Genomic DNA, 12,665 nt, shown 5'->3' with positions numbered 1-12,665 from the left:
TTACATATGAAACTTGTCTTGAAGGGCCACATGACGAGTAGATCTACGAACTTGCCGTCAGAATCTTAGAAGTTTATATAGAGGCCTTAACGGGGTTCAGTCGTATACACCATCCAGGGCCAGATAGTCTCAACAACACATTGCTCTCTCCAGGCAGCATCTTGAAAGTGGCACCACCTGGGGAGCAGCGGGCAGAATATATAGTACATTCCATGCACCTGGGCAGCTCTCAAGTCAACTGGCAGTTATGTCTTCTCGATGACCTCCCCGCAACACCGGAGAATCAACCTGAAACAATAACAGTTGCCATTAATGCATGGCTTTTGTACTCATGTGAGTTTAATGTATATTTCTTTATTTGTCTTACATTTTCCCTAATGGTGGGGAGAGGGACTGGGGAGAGGGATGGGACGGGGTGGAACGGGTCATTGGGGAGAAAAAGGGACAGCTGTAATATTTTAAACAAAAATAAAATTTAAAAATATATATATATTAAAATGAAAAAAAAAAAAAGAATTATTTATTGCCCAGATCTTGTACCCATAGATCCTAAATTCTTATGGAAATATATAGAATAGGTCGAAAGAGATTTTTCAGTCATATTTTGGAATACTATTACAAGGCAATTTCCTTTGAAATTTGAAATACTAACAAATTGATGTGGAGATTTTTTTAACACATGGACTTACATTTCCTCCCATTGAATCTGGGCTCTGTGCCTGCTTTAGTTCTGGCAGTTTTTGAACCAGACCTTAAGAAACTGGTAGCTGCTAATTCCTGTCTCTTAGGACACTTGGTCTTGAAACCCCACAGTACTGTAAGGAAACCAAGATATCTATGGAGAGATCCACAGGAAGAACTAAAGCCCCAGTGCCACAGCACTGGCTGAGCTCCTAGCTGACAGCCAGCACCGACTGCCACCCATGTCAGTGCGCCGTGTTGGAAGTGACTCAGAAGTGAGTGCACCATTGAGCCCTGTCCTACTGGCAGATCTATGAGAAACAAACGAGCAAACAGACCAAAAAAAAGTATCGTTTTAAGTTAGTGGATAAACCAGTGAAATTTACCTAGCTTTGTTTTTCCTAGAAGCATTCTATAGTACAATAACAGACTGTACCTTGGTCTGAATTTAGAGATTTTGTGTCTTCTCTTACACTGTAGTCAAAGAAATGATCTCCTCCTCTGTGAAGATGAATGGCCCTAGGGTTTACTCTATTGTGTGGTAATCCTGTATTCTTGTAGTGTTGGCTCTTTGAGAACATAGAGAAAGTTCACATGTCTCTAGGATAGAATGGGTCTCCAATACAAGGAGTTGGAGTTGTTTTTGTCACTCAGTGGGGACATTTCCCTTAAGGAAAGGGAATGAGATTTGGGACAGATGATAAATTCCCAACTCTCATTGCACCTCTTTCTTGTGTGTCTTTGATTTCAGGGTGCCAAATTATGTGTAAGGGGACTTAATATGTTTACACTCTTATCAAGGCCATGTTTTAATGTCGAACGAAGCTTGACCTCACCCATGCCACACTTAGGAGGAACATTCGGTCCTTGATTGGGGCAGTGCTCCGAGAGGGCCTGGACCTCCAGACCACAAAGGTGATGACAGCCTTCATTAAGAAAGACTCCTGGGTGAGGTGAACATAAAAAAAAAAGGTGGCCAGATTATCGACTACAGACCAATAGGATCCAGCAGATTCTCCAGATTGAATATAAATTTAGGGCAGGGGTCTTGCCATGTCTAGTCCAGTCCTTGACACACCGTAGGTGCTGGAAGGGAGACTAAGAAAGTGAGGGATAAATGCTGGGATCCTTTTGCAATAAAACCTAAGCTTTCTTCGGGGTTGTCATTCTTAAGCTTCTCTTGTTTGTTTCATGCACATGATTTCATGCATTTGGCAACATAGATCAAGGCCACGAGAAAACCGCTTTTACACAATACAGCCCTAAAGTGCAAAACCGTGGTTTTTCGCTTAATATAGTTTATGATGAACTTCAAGCCACTTCAAGTGAGGCATTTTTCCGGCTTAATGGGTGTTTTCATGAGCAAATTTCTTAAGAGAGACTCAAAAGAAAAATACGATCTTTGAATAAGTTCAGCATTTGCAGTTAATTTAACAGAGCTAAATAATGACAGCAGCAATAAAACCATGCTTTTTATTAATCTCACAGAAATACAATAATTTCAATAACTGACAGCAGCAGTATGGGTTTTCTGCAACCCGGTGCACCGCCCAAACAGAAGCAGGGACTCTCGGGTCTTTCTCTCCCGGTCTCCGCCCAAGAGGGAGCCCGCAGAGCCGCCCGCACCCAGCTCGGCGCGCCACGTGGGGGACACCACCCGCAGGAGCTCGCTTTCCGCAAAGCGCAGCTGGCTCGGGACTGCAGGGCTCGCGGGAGGGCGGGCGCGGCCCGGGGGGCGAGGCGCGGTCTCGCCGGGCGGGGGACCCCTCGCCGCGCGCCAGGCCCACGGAGGAATCCCCTCTCCAGCTCGGCGCGCCCCCGCCGGGCTAGCGGCGCGCGCGGCCGGATCCGCCTGAATTTCAACACAAAGGGAATCCTCGGCCGCAGGAAGTGCATCACTAGAAAGGGGGGCGGGGGGCGGGGAGAGGGGGTGCTTCCCTCCTTCCCTCCCCCCCTGCCCTCCCCGAGCCTTGGGCAGTGGTGACGACACCCTCAGGGTCCCCCCTGTGCGGCAGGAGCCGGGAGAATTCAAACAAGGAGATTCCCCCTCCCCCCCAAAAAACAACAGCAGTCGGGGACGGGCGCTCTCGCCTCCTCCCGTCCCGAGCTCCGGGGCGGGGGGGCCGGGGCCCCGGTCGCGCGGCCCGCACACCTGTTCGCTTCCCCCTCCTTCCCTCCCGGCCGCCGAGCGCCTGGGCTCACGTTGGTTTCACCCCTGGGCTCCCAACCTTCTACCCCACCTCTTCCCGGCCGCGGCTCCCCGTCGAACCCCTGCTCGGGTCTGGGCTGGGCTTTCGCTGGCGGAACGTGGGCCGAGAGGGAGTCCCCGCGCGCGAAGGGGGAGGGGCGGGACCGACCACTTTCGCTTTCCAGACGCCGCCGCTCCGGGGACGCCGCCCGGCTTCCTACCTGGAGGTGCGGGTCCGGGAGGGAACCCCGCCGCTGGGCCAGGGAAGAGGGGGCCGGCCAGGCTAATTCGTGTGAAAGCCCTTTTGGCCAGGCAACCCTCACTGTTTCTACTTACATCGTATTTTGCAAATCAATAAAAACAGCAAACTTTTCAAGAAACGTTTTGTTCACATTTCACCGGAGAGGGGGAAGCCATACACTGTCCGCATAAAAAGCTATTAAGAGGATTTTTCTTTTAGTTTAGAATGGCTTGGGGAGGCCACTGGCAATTTGGGGAGAGGAGCTGAAACACCCCCTTTCTGAGCCCAGGAAAAAGAGGTGGGAAAACCCTGGCGCTTTGGACCAGTTCCCCGGCTGGAAGACCCGGGCGGCTGGAGAGGGGGCCGCGCTCCCGTGGCCGGCACTCGCGGCGGCAGGTGCGCCGGCAGGGGGCCACCTCCCCGTGGGGCGCCCGACGGCCTCAGATCCCTCGGACTCCGCCGGGTGGCCTCCCCCTCCCAAGGTCTAGGCGGAGGCCGGGTACCTGCCCCGACCTATCTCCTCCCCTTCTCCGATACCACACCCACGGGGCTCCCGTCTCCTCCCGAGAGGGACGGAGAGCGAACAAAGGGGTCTTTGTTCGCCGGCTCCTGGGGGGTGGGAGTCGAGCTCTCCCGCGTTTCCCCGCGCCCCTTGGAGACGCGGAGGCTCAGCGCCCCCGAGCGTCGGGCGCCGTCCTCCAAGACCCCTGCGCCTCGGGTCGGGGCGAGGCGCCGGGGCCGCGGCGGGCTCTTTCCGGGCGGGGCGCGCAGCGGGGCACGCGCGGCGGCGCCCGGCGGGCACTGCGGCCGGCGGAGGGACGCGGCGGAGGGAGGGGGCTCGGCGGCCCGCGGAGGCGGAGGCGGAGGCGGAGGCGGAGGGGGCGGAGGGGAGCCGGCGCCCGGCGGAGCCCGGAGGTGCGGGGCGGGCTCCGAGAGCGCGCTCGGGCTGCGCCTGTCTGCGCGGCGGCGGCTGCAACTCGCTCCCCCTCTCCTGCCGCCCCCCTTCCCTCGCTCGGCCCCGCCGCCCGCCAGGCCCCCTCCCGGCCATCGCCTCGCTCCCCTTCTCCCTTCTTGGCACTTTCCTCTCAAACCATCCTTCTGGACAAACTTTGATGGAGAATCTCACACCACGCTGGAAAGATGCCGGTTATGAAAGGATTACTGGCGCCCCAGAACACCTTCCTGGACACCATCGCCACCCGGTTTGACGGAACACGTAAGTCTTGCACTTGGACGAGTTGCATGGTATTTTTTTGAGAATGATTTTTCTTGTATAAATTACTTTTGCTTCCACCTTTTTTTTTTTTTTTTTTTTTTTTGGCACCAGCGGAGTGAATTTCCTTCTGTTCCCTGCTAAGGTGTCTTTTGTGCGGAGAAACCTTTTCCCTCCCTTGATTTGGCGCAGCATTAACACTTCGGTGTAGTTGGCCCCCTTGACTTCTTGGGTTCCAAAGAGCCTGCAGGCTGATCCCGCGTTCGCGTGGGACCTGTATTTGGGCACCTCTTTAAGGAACTGGTTTTTATTAAGTTTACGAGGCGAGAGTGGGAATTGTCCGTATTGGTGAATATGGCACCGTGTGCTACAATTTCAGGTCTTCCTAGAGGGCAGGGAGAGTTTGGACTGTTCTTCCATGGAGCTTCCTTCTGTGAGGTCTTTCAGATCGGCATGATTTCCCACCTGAGCTTAAGAAACGCAAACTAGAATCAGGAATTGCCAAGCGTACGCTGTCTGTAAAATCCTAAGCCTTGTGAGCTTTGCAGAGTCTTGATTTCTGCTTCTGAACTAGAATAGTGTACCTTTCAATCCTGAAATTATCCTAACCCTCGAGGAGAGATGGGTGGGGAAGGAGGAGCAGGGCATCCGGAAGGCTGATCTAATCATAAAAGAAAGTTTTGACGTTTTTTGAGGGCAACTATTATTGGACGTTCAGCTTGTTTAAGCTACAGTTTAAAGAAAAAAGAAAAGAAAAAAAAATAGAAGCTCGGAGCAAGCTGTCTATTTCAGGACCACGGTCAGGTCCGCGCTCCTTCCCAGGCTTTGTGCAGCTCCCTGCGGGAGCCAGTTGGTCTTTCCAGTAGGCTTTCTCCCTCTCATTAGAAGTCTGCACTCACTCCCCTAACAACTGTTCTCCGCCCGTCTCACTATGAATATCCATTCACACTTTCCTCCCAGCTTATGTTGCTTCTGTGTGCCGCCTTTCCCTTTTCTTACTATTACACCAGACTCATAGACACTCATTTATTCTAAAGGCTTTTTTCAGTGGTTCAGGTATCATTGTTTTCCACTACGATGGCATGTTTCTTGGAGCTGTTATGGAGAGCTCGTCGGATTCTGTTTCCACTCCAGTAGTCTAGATACACACTGACGATGCTGGCAAGTAAGTCCTCTGGGGACTTCTGCGCTTTAGGAAGAGTTGGGAAAGTTTACATGAGGGAGAAATGACTTTTTATTTTTGACATCCAGGCTACTGATCGTTGGGGTGGATATTTTTCCAATGCTACCTTTAGCGGTAAGCCATTCTCTCCATCCTTTATATTCTAGATGTGTCAGACAGCATAAGAGAGGTGTGATGCCATTATATATCCGTCTTCCTTAGAGAATGATAAGAGAAAATATTGTAAGAAAACTTCAAGTCCCTGCCATTACGCCCACCACCCAGCCACCACGCAAATTAACCGCTGCAGTCCTCAATCATGCATGATTGTGGGTCACACTACTTATTACCTTAGGAACTGATCAGTTTTATGTGGATGTTTGATCTTAAAGTTGCAAGTTTAACACACACACACACACACAGCCTTCTGACGTTGATCACAATGCGTCTGTTGAAAATGAAATCATTGGTAAGGGGTAGTTGCTTATCTCGTCATTTAAAGTTGAATGGAGTGCCATGTGCAGTGAATCACCCCGGCCTAGCCCTGGGAATTACTGCAGGGTCATTCTTAGATATTAATTGTTAATGAAGGGCTTTGGATCATCAGTGTGACGATGCCTCTGTCACTATAACATTTGAGAGGCAGGGGGCATGTAGAGAGATGGGTGTACTAGCGAGTAGCTCTTTTTCTATCTTAACCACACATTAATGTTAATAAAATAGAAGGTTAGAAATTTTAAATCCTTATTTTGGAAGACCATCATCATATGTCAGCATTTAGAACAAACAAACAAACAAAAAACACAACTAAAATTGTTGGAGAGCACGTTTGGTCTGTGACCCACAGGGTCTAGGGAATTCCTGGAGGGAACCACTTCTTATAATATCAGTCTGAAAATCAGTGGAGCAAATTTCAAAGCGATGAGTAACACAGGTGTTTTGTTCACAACATTTACTGGATATCCCTCATCCCAACGAACTCCGCTCGATGAAAGAGGACTGTATTTTCTCATTTGCTTTTTGTTTGAATTGCAGGATGACTTGAATAATCTGAAACCTGAAAAAATAAGCAAATTTCGATCCACAAATTTTGCTGTATCTAGAATCATGGGCATATCATTTCCCCTGCTAAATACTTAGTTTAACTTATTATGCTATCTCTCCTGTGTTGACGCAATTTTTATTAAGTATAATTACTATCCTGGAAACTCTTTTCCTAGGATTATCCTTCTTTCTCTTGATTTTTTTATAGCGGTCATTTATTTTTTTGTGCAAGGTGAAACTGTTTGCAAGTTTTAATTTGCAAAGTTGTTACCCCCCCCCCCTCAAATAAAAACTATACTGGAGAGTGGATAGTGTTATTATACTAAAAATGCAATGTGTTTACTTAGGACACATTTTCTGCATTATTTGTTAGGTACATTTTATAGTCATATTAGTTTCTTATTTTATTTTATTTTGGACAATTCTGATAAAAAATAAGACAGCAAACAATAAATCTGAAAAATCACTTTGCTAACTTAATCATGATGTAATATTATTATTAGCCTTATTGACTTAATATTATAAAAGAAAATAATAAAACAAAACAGCATCAAAAATTTATCTCAGGAAAAATACAAGTATATGATGATAAAAGCCTATAACATCACCTTACTAATATATCAATTGGGGTATAATCACAGGACAACATAAAACAAGTTAATAATATACTTTGTCACCTAGTGACATTTTATTGTTTTCCATTATAGGCTGGGTTTTTTTTCCTTTTAATATTTAAAAAGTGAACTCTTTGTCAGGATTGAAAGACAACTGTGGACCATTAATTAAAACTATTTTTCTCATATACAATATAATTTTTTAAAACCTACTAGAAAATATGAATCTTTTTATATAAAGCTACCCTAAAATATATTTACTCTTAAAATATATTCTCCTGGTTTGAGTTTAATTGAAGTACAGATAAGACTTAGAAAAACTAAGAGCCTTGGAAATATTGAATATGTATACCCTATTTAGGTGAAAAAAGTAAGCCTAAAGAATTTATTTGACTCATTACGTTTAGCCACACCTTCATTTGAAGTACTTTAAAACACATACACACACAATCTTAACATTATGACCTGCATATAGTTCACTCCTCCCTAGTTCCTTTTTAAAAAACAAGTTTAATGTATTTAAAATATATATTTTCTTAGTAGACTTTTCCTTTAAGTACAGGAATATTAATCTGGACAAAGGGAAAGTATAATAAGAGAACACAAGTACCTATTTTATAAAAATAGTTTTCAGTACAAATATTTGCCACAGAGTACCACTTGAGAAAAACACATCTTTGAGAATATAAAACTTTCAGAGGGAAGTATCCATTTTCAAACATAATGGTACATTAGCCTACATTTTCTAGTCATATCAAAATTTGGCCAGAATACTTCTCCTTTGGGGTTAATGAGGCAAGATTTAAGCTTTAAAGGAAGTGTGTAGTACAGGGGACTCTATCAAGGGGATTTCAGTCAAAGCATTTGATAGCAGTGCTTCAGAAACACATTCATGTTTGCATATATCTTATATATTCCTGTATAGGCTGTTCAAATGGTCCAAGGATATTTGTTCAACTCAAAATACTTCCTTTACAGGGGCAATTCACAATGATTTTTCTCTGGCCTCTGTATGCTTTCATCCAGTTACATAAATCTCTTAACATTAGAGGCATAGAGAGAAGGGTAATGTACCCAATGTTAGCAGAAGAGGGAGCGATAAGGTGAGACTGGAGATCTTCTGGAGTCTTTGCTGAATTGCAATCTGGAGAAGAACATCAATGGCATTTAGCCAATAAGAAAAGATATGCTCCATTATTATGGGTCTGTCTATAAAAGGCTATTACATAAAAACATCCAAGGAAATATCTAGCACTTCATGGATATCTTCCCACAAATGGAAGATAATAAAGACTCTATTTTTATTCTTTACATGCCATTATAGTCTCTTTTATTGCCATTCTTTATGTTTAGGGAGCTAGTTCCTGTGTTGGGTTTCTATCTCTGTGTAGTAAATTCTCACAGAATTAGTGGCTTGTTATCTCACATTCTCTGTAGGCCAGGCATCCAGGCAGGGATTAGCTAGTCCTGTGCTCAGGGTCTCACAAGATGGCAAACAAGTTGTCACCTGTGGCTGTGGTCTCCACTGAGGCTAGAGGCTGTCTTCCAAGACCACGTGGTTGTTGGCAGAATTTAGTTCCTTGTGATTTTATAATTGAGGTCCCTTTTTTCTTGCTAGCTGTCAGCCAGGGACTTTACAGTGACAAGAAGCTGCCCTCAGGTTCTTGCCATGTGGCCTCTTATAGGCCCTCTCACAACACAACAACTTAGGTCTTAAAGACCAGCAGGGGTGTCTTTCTTTTAAGAGCTCACCTAAGTCAGGCCCAGCCAGGACAATCCCTCTTTTGATTAATTCCAAGTCAACTGCTTAAGGACCTTAATTTCATCTGTAAAATCCCTTCTAAAATCATATGTCTGGTCCACACACGAAGAAAAAGGATTAGACAGGTTTGTATACAGGAGTTGGGAATGTTGGGAGCTGTCTTAGAATTCTATCTACTACGGTTGCCGTTGCATTGTTGCACTGTCATATAAGGTGTCATGTTCTTACTTATATTTGTTCTTCATGGGGCAGGTAGATTGAGCACACTCTGTAATTCTGCATGCCCAACTCTGCTGAGTTATGTCTGAAACCCTTGTGAATGTAAGACCCAACTCCCTGGAGGGAGGGTTTTCCTCCACAGTGGGCGATGACAGATGAGTAAACATAACCTAAGACATGTTCAGCCAGTTGTGCTGTCAGATTCTTCATTCTCTGATCTGAAAGTAATGTGGGAGATGTAGGTATATTTTCCGAACATTGCTCCCTGTCTCCTGACAAGGTGCTTCTCCCTCTTTCCAGATAAGGAAGGTTACATGGGGTCTGTTAGCTCATGGACAGGTATCTTAGTCTGCCCTGGATGGGGAACCAGTCCAAGAATGTGGCATCTGCTAAGAATGATACCAAGTCAGGTCCATGCATTCTAAGGTGACTGGGCTATTTCCACCTTAACTTCATTAAACAGGTCATTTCTGGGCCAACTATGCGGACTGTTTTGAAACAATATGTTTTCCATCTCTCTCATGCCTCTAACCGTGTTTCAGATTTAAGAAACTCTCCACTAGGCACTGGTGCATTGAGGTTGTCTGTGTTAGACCAAGTACTGTTTTTTTAATTTAAACTTAATTCCAGGTTTATTAAAAAATGGAAAGGAAGAAAAGGAGAGGAAGAGGGAGGAGACAGAAGAGGGAATTATTTATTTGCATTCTTTGGCCTTTGTAGATGAACTCTACCCTGCAAAAGACTAATCACTGGGATTCTCGTAACTTCCCCAAAATAAACAAAGTATTTGATTTTGATTTAACAAAAATTGGATTTATATGTTTATCAGAAATGCATTTCTTTTGACGAGTGAGATATACAAGTAATAAGAAACATTTTATTATATTGCCTCTAAAAATATTAGATAATTTTGTTTTGACATCATTATATAGAAGGAAATGGATAGCTAGTGTGTTAAGAATGGAAATTATGCTCACAATATTTTCTTTTTAGGCTCTAACATTTGGCATCACTTGTAGACCAAACGCCATGGCATGAGCCCCCTTCTGGCATAGAAACATATGAAAAGTCCTGAGTTACCAGTTTCTGGGATATCCTAGACCTAATGTACTTCTGAGAGGGCACAGCTTTTCTGAAGCAATCTTTACTGTATTCATTCAATCAGTCAGTCCATCGATTACTCACTTCTTCAACAATATTTAATCAACACCAACTATATGCAAAGCCATTATGCTAGGATCTTTGGGATAAATCAAAGAGGACAATAAATGTGTGCACAAATTACCGTAATATAGGATGGAAAGGGATGAGTGTCAGGAGGTGTAGGCAAAGGGCTGTGCACATTTGGATGAGACGCGAATAATGTCTGTGAGGAAATGACCTGAGAGGGCTTCACATAATCAATGACTGCTCATCAATCATAAGCACAAACACTGTGTCCTGTTTACTTTGCCAATTTGTGTACCACTTCTCACTGAGGCTGAAAAGGTGAAGGGCTTCAGGGAGGAGAGCAAGCATCTTAGAGGATGTGAAGGGGGCAAGTTCAAGGCAAGAGGACAGTAGAAAGCATATTGGGCCAGACGTGGAATGTCTTCAGAGCCAGAGTGCTGCGTCCTAATGAGGCATTGGGAGGTATGGACCCAGGTCTTGCTAAGAGCAGTATGGTGCCATCTAAGCCTGGTCTAAAAACTCTCAACCCCCCCGTAGTCCGCAGGCTGATGCATCATGCAGGAGAACCTTGAAACCTACGATGCTTCTAACAGTGTGTTTACACTTGGACAGGGGTCCCATAGAATGCAGTGGAGCTGATGTTTTCATTTACTTCCAAGTGCCCTCTTTGGCCAGGAAGCTAACTTTGTCTTAGGAAAGGGAAAGATTGATTCCTGACCGCATAGCTGAGTCTCTTCTCCTCCACCCCTGTGTTGTACTATAGAATTATGCCTGTGGAGAGGAAAAAGAAATGAGAGTGTGCTAGAATTCAGTCCCAGTGAAGTCGATTGGAGAAGTGCCAGCAGTAAAAGGTACGGAGTTGCAGCTGCTGCAGAAATAGTGGGGTTCACCTCGGCAATGTGTTTGCTGACACAGTCTAACGACAAGTTTTTTAATCTATTTTTGGTTTAGCGGAGCCTTCAAACAAAAAAGAGGAGACTTCAACTTTTCCTATGATATATTTAGCAACAGGAGCAATTAAAGAGCACTTTTTCAGTCATTTAGAGTCAAATATATTTCTTGGGTTATAAACTCCCTGGAAGATCTATTTTGCTTTCCTTTGTAGCTGTTAATGCAACTATCTATCTCCCTTAAACTCTCCAAAATGCACATTCCCGGATGAACTGATAACCTCTTCTAGCCTATGAAACCTATCTGTCTTCTCATGCTTTCTCGCCCCATTATTGGCATCACCACCCACATATTTCTCCAAGCTCAAAATCTGAGTGGGCCCTGGCTGCCCACATATCTAAGTGGTTATCAAGTCTTTGAAATTTTGCATTATAAATGCCCTGATTTTGCTCCTCATCTCCCCCATCACCTCTGCTTTAGTTTAGATCTTCTGTTTCTTATCTACACAAACATAACCTCATTCTAATTAGACCCCTGTGGTCTTAGGCCCTGATTCTGCTCACCCGGAAACCCCTTCAGGCTACATTGTCCCCAGAGTGATTTCTGTTAAAAGACAGTATGACTATTTAATCATGCAAGCCTCCTACTTGAAGCTGTCCATTGGCTCCCTGCGATCTCTTGAGAATGTCCAAAGTCCTTAGGGTCATCGACTCCAAGATGATTCTGCAAAATCTTTTTCAACCACTGCCTGCTGGGCTGCAAACACACGCACCCCCTGCTCATTCATACCTCTGGGCTTCGGCATGTCATTTGAGGAACAAGATCCTATATTGTCTTCAAAACCCATCCTGAAGGTTACTTGTATTTGAACTCTTTCCGTGAAGCTCCAGGTAGAGTTAGGCGACATTTCCTCTATGCTTCCACGTTACCTCTTGTCAGCTCTTACATGGGCCCTACTTATATGCTTTCCTATTTCAACACTCAGCTACCAACTCTTGAAGCCCTGACTGCATCTTCATTCATTTTGTATCCCCTTAGCTTAGACTTATGATTGGGACACAGTCTTTGCTCAATGAATGTTTCTTTGAGTGAAAGGCTTTTAAATTCCTTTAAGGCCAGGGCTGTGTATTAGTTGTCTTTTTATTTCCCTTCAGCGGTAGCTTATTCAGTAATGTGTGATTAGATTTAGTTTTGAACCATAATTCTAAGACTGGCTTCCAGCCTTTCATTTGCACGTGTTTCAAGCACTAATTTCTTTAATAAAACTTTAATGATAATAGGGATTACCATTAGGGGCATGTCTATTTATAGGTTCTGTACCCCGCTGGTGTTTTATCTGTTCCTACCACAATCCAACAACCCTGCAAGGAGAGTGGAACCCCCCTTTTGGTTACAGATGACAGGACTCAAGCTCAGAATTTTTCCACATAATTAGCCTACCATAGCCTGTGACTTTTCTACTATATCACACTCCCTCTAA

General features: G+C 44.9%; 1 protein-coding gene across 1 annotated transcript in view; it reads left to right on the top strand.

Annotated features, from left to right (window-relative positions):
• Nucleotides 1–4,250: 4,250 nt before the first annotated feature.
• The window catches only part of KCNH8 (potassium voltage-gated channel subfamily H member 8), a 234,917-nt gene continuing 226,502 nt past the window's right edge, over nucleotides 4,251–12,665 (top strand). Inside the window, exon 1 of the mRNA XM_016198776.2 lies at nucleotides 4,251–4,326. Within this exon, the coding sequence (XP_016054262.2) occupies nucleotides 4,251–4,326 (76 nt within the window). The remainder of the gene's footprint in view (nucleotides 4,327–12,665) is intronic.

This window comes from Miniopterus natalensis, chromosome 15 (genome assembly GCF_054644295.1).
Source record: "Miniopterus natalensis isolate mMinNat1 chromosome 15, mMinNat1.hap1, whole genome shotgun sequence".
In the NCBI taxonomy this organism is placed as follows: domain Eukaryota; kingdom Metazoa; phylum Chordata; class Mammalia; order Chiroptera; family Miniopteridae; genus Miniopterus; species Miniopterus natalensis.
Note: the sequence above shows the minus strand (reverse complement) of the source record. Positions and strands in the feature narration are given on the sequence as shown.